The following is a 13,892-nucleotide window of genomic DNA, read 5'->3' as shown; positions in this document are numbered from 1 at the left end:
TTTTTTTGTTATCAAAAGTTTATCCTATTACGAGGAATCGCATACGTTCTGTTGCAGATAAGTTAAAGGCCGAAATCGCGATAAATGTACATTTGGAAACGCTGAGAAGAGTTGAAATATTTCAGAACACAGAAGCTGGTTTTCTATGCGAATTGGTGCTTAGACTGCGGCCCGTTCTTTTCTCACCTGGTGACTACATTTGTCGAAAAGGTATATGGATCTGTTTACTTCAATTTTTTGTCCGCCTTTCGTTTTTTCGTTTTAATTTCTATTTTCTTCCCATACAATGCTTCCTCGTTAAGCCGAAAATCTGGAAAAGCGCCAGTCGATGCGCCGGGAAAAGAGAGCCAAAAATGAACTCTCTCTCTCTCTCTCTCTCTCTCTCTTCCTCTCTCTCCCTCCCTCTCTCTCTTTTTTTCTTTTCTATTTCCTCCACCCAACTTCTTGGCAACAGCCGTAGATATACCGCGGAAAAATGAATTCGAGTATCTCGATGTACTGCCTGCAATGTCTCTCGACCAAAGAAATACGGTTACTAAGAATAAAATGATAAGATGGAACGGACAGGAACAAAGGACGGTTTCGTATTCGAGCGTGAAGCCGTTAAAGCAAGATCCTTTCAGAGACCAAAGATTGTAGATCCGACAGACAAGACTTTCTCGTTTTCTTTCATAGATGACAACGCTGAGAGAGCAAATAATTTTGTTTCGGCAAGAGGAAGATAGAAAAAGAAAAAAAAAGAAAAGAAAAAAAGAAAAAGACGTAATCGTCTTACAGTTTGTCCGCTTCTCTCCCTCCCCCCCCCCTCTCATTCCCTCTTCTCGGTTCAACGACTTGACCGAGTCATAATTATACTATAATAGAAATAACGTTCCAGCTCGTATAATATATTATATTTTCCGTGATAATCTAAAATTTTGTCTACGTTATTGTTAGCTACGTTATAGCAGAGGTAATTATAGTTATTAGCAAGCAGTTTCGAATCGGTGAGAAAATTAGGGAAATACAGAATTGAGGACGTTCACGTTTGTGTTCACAGGTGAGGTAGGAAAGGAGATGTACATAGTGAACAGAGGTCGGCTCCAGGTTGTGGCCGACGACGGGAAGACGGTCCTCGCCACCCTTAAGGCGGGTTCCTACTTCGGGGAGATCAGCATTCTCAATATGGGGACTGCAGGTAAAGAGTGCGGTAAATATTCCAACCGGAGCAGGGGCCCGTGAGCTGTCCCCTTCGTTTTTCACGATCACGTTATCACGTTTCACGTTCTTACCACGTTCTATGAGAGGGCAAGCCTTCGAGCCGGTATGAGCCGATCTAAACTCGTCTACGTTCATCTACACATATTATATACTTACATTCTCTATCTATCCATATTTTATATACATCTGTGGTATGTAGGTATATATATATATATACATACCCATATGTGTGTATGTATACGTATATATGTATATGTATATATATATATATACGTATATATATATAGAGTACTCTTTATTATATTATTCTCTTTCTCACATCGACGCCCTATTTGTCGACTTCTACCTCTTCGAAACGGGATCGACATTCACGCAATGACCCCGGCACCATTTGACGTCATCGCTATCGCTATCGTACAAGCGCGCACACACACTCTGCGTCTTTGCTTCCGCACAAGATTCTCAACCTCGATTGCTCTTTCTCCTCTCTTCTACCAAAAGCTAATTCTCTCCAAACTCTTGTTTACGACGTCCGAGAGAAATAGAGAAAAATCCTTCTTAAACAATGAACGATCGTTTGGCGAACTCACGGAAAAAGAAGTTCTCTTTGCAAGCTTCTGATCGAATTAATAAACGTCACGAATATCGTTAAGTTCTATATATATATATATATATATATATATATATATATATATATATATATTTCTTATTTTCATCTTTTTTCCGATTCAACGAAACGAACTATGACGTAATAGCTATATTTGCTCCAAAGGAAAACTACCGTATTTGCGTGAACGTCGACAAGTTTCGATTAAGATCCGTGACACGTACTTATGTATCATCATCCTTTTTAGTCTCTGTCCTTATACTCTTCTTCTCGATACTCACCTGTTTTCACCTTTTCTCAACTTCGAGCGATACGACACGCGGCTTTTTCCGTTTGAAAAGCGTTCGTTCGAACCTTTAAAGTGCACTTGGAGTTTTCGAACGCATCGGAGCGAATCGAAGATTACGTTGAAATAATTAATAGTCGAATTAATTATGTTTTTCTTTCTTTTTTTTTTTTTGTTGTTTTAACGAATCTCTTATTTACGAAATTTTGTAAATTGCTCGAAGAAAATTTGACTTTGGAGAGGCAACAGAAAATATTTGTCTTCGCTTCGCGTTCGAGCATCTACACTTTAACTCATTTAAATGCGCATTACATATGCGAACGAAGGAAAGATTTTCCGTTTCAAAATTTCACGTACATCGGTGTATTCAAGTTTTACTCGGTTATTTTACTGCAGAATTATTACGTCGTATCGATCGATCGACATCCGTCGCTATCTCTTGGCCATTCGTATAATACACCCTCGTGCTATAACGCTTTTGTAGTATCTAGTAGACGAAATAGCTTATACGTATACCGTCTCCTAAATTTTATACACTCTCCCTAAATTATTATTCGATTTTCTTATCGATTTTCTTGTATTTACTTACTTACTTCTGTATGACCGGTGCTGCAACGACACGCTGCAATTTTATAGACTTTTACTATCGTACGAATATCTCTGACAATACGAGAACTATTGGAAAGGCTTTGCAAATGAAATTTAAATTTGTCTCGTTCGTTAAAGAATGTATATATACATATACATATACATATACATATACATATATATATATACATATACATATATATATATATAACGCTATTTGTTAAAATGTACAAATTTACTAAAGGTTAACAGATAACAAACGATCGATTATTTGCAAATACTTTCCGCATTTTCTCATCGGATATTTTTCATTGTTTCATATTGCACATATACTGCATACTTTACTTCTTTACTCACAATCTTTTACCATTGTGTCCCAATGATTTACCATTGCTCTACAGATTATTATTGCAATTTATGGCTATGTATTGCGTATCCACTCCCTAACGAATGTATAAAATATGCAAGTGAAATTTCCCTCCCGATTACCGTATACGATTTTATTACCGTAGATATTAGCTTTTATCATTTTAGCAAATTATCTAAATATTGATTCTTATAGCGATATACAAATTTATTGCATTTTATCACGCGCGCACGGGAAGGTAATCGCTTTTCAAATGAAAATCAAATTAACGTCGTAATGATATATAACACTGGCATTAAATTAATTATTAATTATTAATAACATTATGTAGTTTTCATCGAAGCGAATATTTTTCCATGCGACTCAAGTCTTTTCGATTTTTATCTCGCATCCTCGAAACTATCTAAGAAAAAATTACGAAAATGTCTCGTAAAATTAGAACGAATCTGAATCGTTCAAACTTATCGACTTTGGACCGGATACTTTATAGAGAAAAATATTATTGGCCAATGTAATAAATTTTGTAGTTTGGAAAAAGATCGATCAAAGAGACAAAATCGAGTCATTTGCTTGTCGAAAAATTTGCAGCGATACGTGCGATCGAAGTTGTTCGAACCGTTCGTTGATCGAAATTAATAGTGTACTTAAATTCGCTCAATTCTCACGTTTATTATACGAAGCGTATTACGGAGAAACATCGCGCGATTTCCAAATTACCAAGATGAAAGTAATGTTGTATAAAGTACGTTTACATGTCGACCGACCGATAACATCCTGTACAGCAACGAGCCACAAAAGCTTTGTAAGCGAGTAAACGATAGTCAACATATGAGTTTATTTACTCGTTCGTGACATATCTTATCGTTGTTCATGGCGGTTTAAAAAGATCACATTTTCGTATCGATAATGAGGATTAAAAAAAAAAAGAGAGAAAAAGAACAAGAGTCGAAAAAAAGGAGAGAGATTTAAAAAGATCTATCGTGCGCTCGCGCGCATATTAATTATTTCTATTACATTATCCAATATCGATGATCTCCTCGCGATTCCGATAACAGAGAAAGAAAAAAATAAATAAAAAGGACTCGATTAACTAATCAAATGATCAAGCACGAATCGGCAATACGAAGAGAGAGAGACGATCGAGAAATCGATCGTAGCGAGATAAAAAAGAAAGCTTGATGCATCCTGGTAACCAATAAATGGCTACATCGACGCAGGTAATCGACGAACAGCGAGCGTGCGGTCGGTCGGCTACTCGGACCTCTTCGTTCTCAGTAAAAAGGACATGTGGGATGTCCTCAAGGAATATCCAGCTGCCAGAGTACGACTGGAGTCCATTGCGGTCAAAAGACTGGAAAAGTACAAGAGAGCGCCGCTCAAGAAGGGTGAGTCCTTTATACGTCTATTATCCGGACAAAATCGATCCATCGATTATTTCTTAGCGATCCATTGATTAATTTCGTTTTTAAGTTCGCGAATAATATGCATATGGTAGGAAATCCGTTCGAACGTCTAACCAGACTTAAGTAGACTCGTGCGGGTCTATCGTCGCGCTTGGGTATTTCAACGATGTTCGCTAAAGAATGACAAAGGCGAGGTTGTTCGATGAAAAGAGCTCAAAGAGATGAAATGAGGCGAAGCGAGAAAGGGACGAAACCTATCTCGCTCGGGGCTTAGAATGTTTTAACGTAGGAAGGATGGATTCCTCTCAATGTGCTACGTATTCGCTTTCAGAAAGCGTATCAAAAACAAGGATATTAATTAGCAATAGGTATCTATCGTAAAGTGGACGTGTATATATATATATATATATATATATATATAGAGGTGTACAGCTACGGACGATCGATCGAATAGACGCAATCCATTCCCGAGTAACTTTTTAATGACAGAGAGCAAAGATATCGTGCGCTTTAATGAAGCTTCGAAAAAAGGCGTAATCTTGTTTCGCGTCAAAGCTAAATCATAGAGATAGTTGATCCGACGTGTTGTTCGATTCGTCGTTGGATAAACGTCAAACGGTTCGTTAGCGTAAACATCGAGCAGGTTTCTGATTGTTTCGATACATCGTAGGCAAAGTCGTATCGAAATTTTCAGTGGCTATGAGCAGATGCCAGAGTACGCCAGGGTTGGTGGAATCCCACGCACGAGTACCGCTGGAGGACATGCTGGTGTCACCGTTAGACGAGAAATTAAGAGGTTACGCCGTGGGCGCTGGAACTCGTTCGCTGTTTACCCCGAGCTCGAGCCCCGTACTGACGCGTACCACCGTTGGTGTTGCCGGCGTCGCTACGAGCGTCGCGACCGGTCCTATTCTACCCGGTAACAACGTAAACGTCAACGTCAACGTCAACAACGTCGCCAGCCGAAGTATGGACAGTCCGATGAGCGCCACCAGCAGCGGACAGAGCAGCGAGGATCCGACTGCCAGGATGCCTCGATCGGTCGCGACTCAACCCTCCACCGGAAGGCAATCCACTCATTCCGGTGAGTCAATTATTAACGATTATCCCTTTGGGACGAACCGACGCGACCAATCGGAAAAGAAATGTTTCTAACTCGCACGAGAGTAAAGTTTTAAAAGGTTCCCTTCGGTCGGGCTTCTACCTGTCGGTAGAAGCGATAAAATGACCGAAGATGGAAAGGGCGCGACCACCCTTTTAACCTTTCGACGCTTTGACGTAGGTGATAATCGAAACTACTTATCTTGCGTCGGTATTACGTCGATTAGGAAGGCTCGTCTCGTTCTGTTCCCAGGTATGACGTGCAACAGCATGACGCAATTAATGAGCGAGGGCGCGACACCGCTCCTCGACACGCACGAGGCTCTTTTGGCGGAGATCAAGCGGCTTAAGGAGCGTCAGATATGCTTGGAAACGGAGAACGCGACGCTCAGCGCCAAGTTGAATCAACAACAGTGGGAGGTCGAGCAGCGTTTGGCAGAGATCGAGCTGCAAATTTGCGGAGCGAGTTCTACGTCGAGCGTCGAGGACAACAACGAACGTAATCGCGAGAGCATCATTTAACGAGAAACAAGGCCGCGAGAGCGCGGCAAAGCGAAGATGGAGCGAATACGTCGTTATCTCGAGCGAGCTGGGGTCGACGTCGGCATACGTCCTTTGGCCAACGTCGAACTCGACGGAGTGGCACGGTTCAGCGACACCAAATCGATCGGCAGCCTAAGTCAGCATTTGTTCGAGAGCGACGAGGACGAGAGGTACCCCCATCCGTTTCTCGGACGATTTCTTCTCATTTTTTCCTTCGATCTCTGTCTATCTGTTCGACAGGTACTACGGGACGTGCAACGGTTACGCGTCGCACCCAGGAAGCAAATCGAACCTGTTGCTCTGCAGCGAGTGCGACCAAAAGACGCGAACCTGCACGTACAGGCCGCAGACTCCAGGGTCTTACGTCGGTCGTTACGTCGAGGAACGTCTCGATCCCGGCGAAGAGTTCGCCTTTCTTCGCGCGGACTACAAGACCCCGGTCCGTACCAGCCCTTCGCCCAGATCCTCGCGCGATCCTCAAGATACCTCTTCCTCGCCGAGACCGCGCGATCTCGAACGACACTTTCAGGATTCGTCGTCGCCTCGATCTTTGCGCCAAGAGCAGGAGCTCTTGTCGTGCGAATATCTTGGTCGCGAGGGAACCCTCGAGGAAACGGAAAAGCGCCAGAAACAGGAAACGGAGGAGGACGAGGAGGACGAGGAGGAAGAAGAGGACAGCCCGATTTGCGAGCTCTGTCATGGAAACGGCCTCGTCCTCGTTCACTGCGAACACTGCGACTTTTCCACCGAAGGAGATCTCATATGTTTCCGGTGTCAAAGCGACGAGGGCTCCTCGAACGGCAACAACGGGTGTCCCCGTTGCGAGAGAAGCGCCAGGATGGCAGCTGCCGGCGTCGCTTCCTCCGACGAGGAGAATCATCATCCTCCCGGCAAGTACCCCGTAGACGCGGTCGTCAAGATCAAACTCAACGATCGTACGATCGACGTCGACTCGGACGATACCAACGACAGCGATCCTTCGATCGATCGTCACAGAGGTCAAGTAGATCGTCTCGACACCATCGTCGAGACCAAAGGCGACACTGCCAGCGAAAACGACGACGATAACGGCGGTGCCAAGCTGAACGGAACTACGAGCCCGAGATATCTCAATTACATGATCGTCCTATTCTTGTAAATAAATCCGAACCGCTGCGAGATCCATCTATTTCTATCCGTGACGTAGGAAGAAGATAAGAATGGTCGGCGGCGATTCGATAAACTTTGACCGACCTGTACTGTACATAAACTGCCAGGGGACACGATAGTCGAAATCGGCACTCTCTAGTGGCGCCATAGAATTAAAATAGTTAGCTCGTAACGGTGATTAAGGTGGCAAAATAAAAAAAAGAATGAGAGAAGACGATAAGCGAGAAACGCCGTGCGAATTAAGAAAACGAGAAAGAGAGAAAGAGAGAAAGAAAGAAAAGAAGAAAAGAAAGAAGCAAAGAAAGAAATAAAGAAGATAGATAGATAGACAGTCTCAGGAACGACGGCCGACCCGCCGTGACGACTTTCGTCGTCGAGAGCCGAAAATATCGAGGCGTTTCCGCGCGCAACCATTAGAATGGGTTTGTACAGAGATCGCGATTATACTGTCTCTCACTTATAAACACCTTCCGTTATTTTCTATCCAATGATAGGCGACGAAAGAACGACGAAAGAATCTCGCCGATTGCGAACTGCTTTACGAAGGAAGATACACAAATATCGATACGAAGAACTATAATACGAAACCGCGAAGTACATGCTGCCAATAATAAATCAAAAATCGAATAGCGCGCGAGGACTTACGATGTAAGATTTTTCATACCTTCGATCGACTTCTTTCTTAGCTTACGTAAAAGCAATAGACGCGAGCCCGTACATACACACGTATACACGCATATCCATGCATACACACAGACACAAGCACACACGCGCACGCACACACTCGCGTCTCTTATTTATTACGTACATACGCTTTTATCGAGTAGATCCTACGGTATAAACTTCTCGCGTCTTTCTCGCGGATTACTCGCGTATCGTCGGAACGACTAGAATAATTTAACGATACGTCTTACGCGACCGCAGAGCGTGAGATACGATAAATATGTCAATTCCTAAAACGCAAATCGATACGATCGAGGCAACGCGTAAACTGCCATCATTTTCACACGGTTTTAGCTAAGATTTTTGCACAAACCCATGCTAACTCATGTTCGGGACCAACTTAAATCTATCATCCAAGCGACAAAGCCACTTCCGAGTCTCCACCTTTCGTTCATAGTCGTTAGTCGCTAAATTACGCCGGTTTCTCGACATTTGCGACGTCTAAACGATTCAATGTTAACCAACTTTACGAAGATAGAGGCAGTACTCATTTCGTTTGAATCTACTATTAAATAATAGAGAGAAGAAGAACAAGAAGAACAAGAAGAAGATATATTCGCAGAACCAGGCTACCTCTATTTTCGTACGCGCGGGAAACTACGAAAGGACGCGATCATAATCCAAAATAAAAACGACGAACGTACGATCAGATTCGATCTCGTAGGACCGTTCGCTTCGAAGACTCGCGGTGTCGCACCTCGCCTACGATAGACACCGTGAGAAAATTTCAACGATTCGATGAACTCGAGTTCATCGTCCCGACGCGAACCACGTTTCAAAAGAAAGAAAGAAAAGCGCAGGATCCGTGCGCGCACTTCTTCGCCTATTTCATGGGGGCTTTCGTCACGTGATAAAGATGGCGCCCAATGGGTTCAAAGAACAAATGAAAAAAGAAACGAAAGGAAAGCTGTACACAAGAAAAAGGAGAAGAAAAAATGTCGGAGAAGGAGGAAGAAGAAGTGTTTTCCAAAGGAACCAAAAGTCGAGAGAGTACTCGAATCGATTCTCGAAAAAGAAAAAAAAAAACAAATAAAAAGATGAAAGAAAAAGGGAGGGCGCAACGAAGACGGAACGACGCTACGAGTGAACGATATCGATTTTTTAAATATTTTTCAATCATCGAATTATAGAATTTACTAGAAAATGAGACTTTTTTTAACGTCCGTTTCTAAGCCTCTTTGTAATCGTGTCTCCGAGAGCGATCGCTACTCGCCGAAGGAAGAAAAGTGAAAAGGGAAAAGAGAATAGATGGAAATGACTCGATCTACATACGTACGCGACAAGATTCCAAGTTCTTCCGCTGGTATAGAAGAAATTGCCCTTGCTTCCACCTCCTCCCTTCCTCCGGAATAATAATAATAATAAAAAAAAAAAAAAAATAATAATAATAATAATAATAATAAATAACAACAATAACAACAACAATAATAATAATAATAATAATAATAATAATAGGAGGAACAATGGCGAAAAATTGTCGTCATCATCGTCGTCGTCGTCGTCGTTTAAGAGATCGAACATATCGGCATATCCGGCGTGTCTGAACGATTTCGTCTTGGAGTGGAAGCCGACTTGGGGATCGAAAAGGGGAGAAACGTAAATGCCTCCTGAGGATGTATACAGGGTGGCTTGCGTCGAGGGGGAGAAGGACAAAGAACGCGCTTCGCCCGCGAACAGTAGCGATCAAGTGCTCTTACTACAAGATTCTCGCGGAGGGGAAAAAAAATTGTAGATCTTAAGAGAAGCAACTGAAAAACGGGTTGGATGGTAGACGAGTCGTCTATAATCGTAACATAATCGTTCTCGATTTCCATCGTATCGAACGAACGCACGCAGGCACGCACGCACGCACGCACGCGTCTACTGCCTTCGTTCTTTATCTCGTGTTACACAAGTACCTTACTTATCTACTTATTAATAAATATATACTTGTGTAAATACGAGAGAAAAGATATACCACGTATGATACGCGTCGTCCATCCGCCCTTGCGCCAAGCTACCACCGAGAACATTAAGTTATACTGCCACCTTATACTTTAGGAAGAAATACAAATAAACTTCCGCGTAAAATCGTTTAGAAAATTCGTTAGATTAGAAACCGTACATCGCGACTTTTGATCCTCTCTATAAAACTTAATACGCATACCAATATACACACGTCGCGTATCGCGGCGGAGAAAATGAGAAAAAGGAAAAAAATGAGAGAAAACGGAAACGAACTTGAAAAAAAAAATCCAAGAAAAAGATAAAAGCGACGATACGACGATAGAGAGCAGCCAACGACTGACATCCCTTTAACATTTCCCGACGAAATATTTGTATTATTAATTGTTTCCTACGTTATTCGATGCATCGATGTAATATATCATATACCTTACATAGTTACCTACGTATAAATGATATACGACCATGTAAGTAACCATATTCCCTTTAAATAGTAATGTTATAAAGACCCGAGAGATAAACGTCTGCGAACTTTATTTACTGCAAGTAAATGAAAGAAAGAAGAGATTCGAATCAGCCTTAACGTAGACAATTATTAACTCTCTATTGAATTTATATACGCGTGCAACGGGAGCGATTTACGTCAACGTATCGTACTTTTTAATCGTAACACTTTGAATGAAAGACCGCTGTGAACAACGACTAGCTCAGAGAAACGCGTGAAAAATTAATTCGCTCTTTATCATTGCCGGTATCAACATCTTCTCTTCGTAACATTATCGCAATACCTTTATTACGCCCATCAACCAGAATTTATCGTGTGATAAAAAAAAAAAAAAAGAAAAAAGGCAACGACACGCAAGAGGCAAAAGGAAAATCTTCAATTTTTACACCGTTCGGCCGACACTGTGATATTTCTACATTTAATTATATTGTTAGAAACGATACTTTTTTCAATGAAAAAGAAGAAGAAAATAGTGGGAGGAAAAAAGAGTTTCGTAGTATCGTCGGTAAATTTCGACGTTCAAATTTCGGAGCGTGTATTCGATATTATTAATTTACGACCGATCGATAATTTTTCGTTCATTCCGATAATTAAACACCCGTTCCTGGTGGTTTTAATTTAATGAAACGACACGTAAAATAATTTCTTTTATAAACGCGAACGCGTAAAAGAAAGACCGATCGCGTTCCTGTTCGTCTCGTGTTTTTCATTACCTTCCAATGAGAGGCGGAAAAAGGAAAAAGGACAAAATTAGAAAACAAAAGGAAGAAAAATAAAATAAAATAATAAACGTAAAAATAGAAAAAAAAATAAAACTCGTAAGAATATACGTTATTTCCACGGTACCCGGCGGCCATTAATTAACGTCGAACGATAAAAAGGATAGAAAAAATTGTCAATGGGATTTGCAAACCCTAGAAAAAGAGCATACTTCGATCGGCCAATTCTACGCAATTATTACGATCGCATAGAGAAAATTTAATTGGAATGTCATATTCTATCCGTCGTGTACCATCATTTTCATGCTTTTAAATACGAGTTTAACGAATAAAAATAAAATTTCATCTTATCTCTCGATATTATTTAAAAATCGATAGAATAACTATATATCGTGCCTTGGAGGAAGTCTACGGATCGATAAAAATTGACACGTGGTTCCTTCGTCGCGATTAATCATGCCGCTACTACCATCGACCAAAGTCATTTCTCGATGATATATGAGATATCCAAACATACATTGCCCAAGAGACCGTTCTCTATCGACCGAATAAAATATGAATAGATCTATTTCCATCGAACACCAACATCACCTCCGCTATCGTCCCCTCTGCTACCTTTTTCGTTGCTCTCGAGACAAAGTATTTCGTTAAATTTATATATTTCGCTTGAAACGATACGACGTTTCATCCAACGTCGAACTTTGTTGTAACTTCTTTCAGAAACTCCGATCGAATTGCATTCCTTTTATTGAATACCATATATTTGTTTTTAGAAATTTCAATCACGGTGTATCAGAGCTTTGGAAAATATCGAATCTTCGACGAATGCGAGCCCTTTCCTATCATTTCGTCGACATCGAAGAAATACAGAATTCTATGTATGTATGTATGTACTCGTGTGCCAAGGATCGTTAACGTCTTCCTCTTACATTTTTCCATTGAAAATCTTTATCATTCTTCCACCGTATGCATCGAAAAAGAAAGAGAGATAGAAAGAGATAGAGAGAGAGAGAGAGAGAAATTTGGTTTTCAAACACAATCCTCTAAATGATTTTGCCAATATTAAAACTGAGAACAGTCGTCGTGCATATCAATATTTTTTGTATATCGAATATTTTGCCAAAGAAAAAGAAAAACGAGAAATTAATAATAATTACTCTCATGATGCTTACAATATGTACAAAATGTTTATTCGCGTAAATGCTTACGTTTATACTTACTTACTTACCTCTCTACGTACTCACTTACTTACATAAATATGTGCCAACGTTGTCTGTTGCGCGTACGCATTATATATGATATTATCTCTATGACAGATTCTACGTTATTATGTTAATATTTTCTCTAGAAAGTAACTTTCACGAAATAAGAAGAGGGGCTAATGTTTCGAGATGTCGCGCAGTACTTTATCCTCGCTCCCGCGACACCGTCTCATTAAATTTTCATTAAATGACAATTTAACGAAAGCATTCCACCATATCAAGAAGCGATTAGCGTCTTGTGCGTTAATCTAAAAACGTCACTGGCACTCACACGTAACATAGTTTTAATAAAGAATTAAAAGATAAAATGAAAAAAAAACAAAAAAACAAAAAAACAAAAAAAACAAAACGAAACAAAAAAATTACAAAATATATGCTCACGAGCTTGATATTGATTAAGCTCTTGGATTATTCATTGTCGATAATGAATTTTATGCCGGACAAGCGGTCGCATGCCAAGAAGGCATGACAATTCGTGACAATTAATACGATAAGATGCACGTCATAATATCGTCATCGAAGATCACGTAGAAACGTGAGCGAGTTATTATCATTTTGACAAAGAACAAAAATAAATAAATAAAACGAAAAAAGAAAGTAATCGCCGGGGATGATCGTCCTTTTGCGATATTACATCAAATCGAAAATTTTTAAGTACATATGATATCGGGACGAACAAAAAATTTATTATACATATTATGTATTTATTACGTGTGTATATATATATATATATATATATCACGTGTATATATATATGTATGTGTATATATACATATATATATATATATATAATTTCAAATACATTCTCGAGAATTTTACCCTCTTCGTTCACTCGCAACGATTCCAACGATCTGATATTAAATTCGCGAATTTTCATGAATTCTCTTTGTTACGATGCTATTGCCGCTGTTACCGCTATCGCTTTTATTCGTAATTTTTGACTTCTCACTATGTACATAACCTTATGAAAGGAAAGGAAATTCATCTTCGTCATTTTGCTACGCCGGTTCCTTATCTTAACATTCAGCGTCATACAAAAGAAATGAAAAGAAAAGAAAAAAAAGAAATAAACAAATGAATGAATAAATAAATAAATAAATAAATAATTACAAAACTAAGAAAGGAACAGGAGGCGAGTCTCTTAATCAGGCTCTTCTATGAATGGTCACTCAGGAATAAAGTTATAATATAATAACGGTTGCGATATTAAATATTAACATTTAACGAACGACTTTTTGTAAATATTAATATAATATAAATATTAATATAAGTATAGATATACATGCAAATATATATATATACATATATGTACATGTATGTATATGTATATACATATATATATATATGATATATAAATCATGTACAGGGTAATTTGAAAAAAGCCGTACGGTCGGACTTTATATGAATAAAATGTAGCGTAGACATATATCGATCCTCGAACGAAACTGAAGATAATTAACGTACACTTTGTGTGACTGGTAAAAGTCAAGAAAAA

At 39.8% G+C, this 13,892-nt stretch overlaps 2 protein-coding genes across 9 annotated transcripts in view; both read left to right on the top strand.

Moving 5' to 3' along the window:
* LOC122632640 (potassium/sodium hyperpolarization-activated cyclic nucleotide-gated channel 3) overlaps positions 1-6,074 on the top strand; it is a 54,189-nt gene extending 48,115 nt beyond the window's left edge. For 5 of the 8 annotated variants that reach the window (XM_043819707.1, XM_043819704.1, XM_043819705.1 and 2 more), the window contains 5 exons: positions 58-210; positions 1,040-1,189; positions 4,266-4,433; positions 5,146-5,535; positions 5,806-6,074. In XM_043819707.1, coding sequence (XP_043675642.1) covers positions 58-210; positions 1,040-1,189; positions 4,266-4,433; positions 5,146-5,535; positions 5,806-6,074 — 1,130 coding nt within the window. The remainder of the gene's footprint in view (positions 1-57; positions 211-1,039; positions 1,190-4,265; positions 4,434-5,145; positions 5,536-5,805) is intronic. The other 3 variants (XM_043819712.1, XM_043819708.1, XM_043819710.1) reach the window with 3 other exon arrangements.
* A 36-nt stretch (positions 6,075-6,110) lies between these two features.
* LOC122632643 lies at positions 6,111-9,185 on the top strand. Its single transcript, XM_043819723.1, has 2 exons — positions 6,111-6,265; positions 6,336-9,185. Exons 1-2 carry the CDS (start codon positions 6,111-6,113, stop codon positions 7,231-7,233), a joined length of 1,053 nt encoding a protein of 350 aa, XP_043675658.1. The 3' UTR covers positions 7,234-9,185.
* Positions 9,186-13,892: the final 4,707 nt, after the last annotated feature.

This window comes from Vespula pensylvanica, chromosome 10 (assembly GCF_014466175.1).
Source record: "Vespula pensylvanica isolate Volc-1 chromosome 10, ASM1446617v1, whole genome shotgun sequence".
Classification (NCBI taxonomy): Eukaryota; Metazoa; Arthropoda; class Insecta; order Hymenoptera; family Vespidae; genus Vespula; species Vespula pensylvanica.
This window is presented reverse-complemented; position numbering and strand designations above follow the sequence as displayed.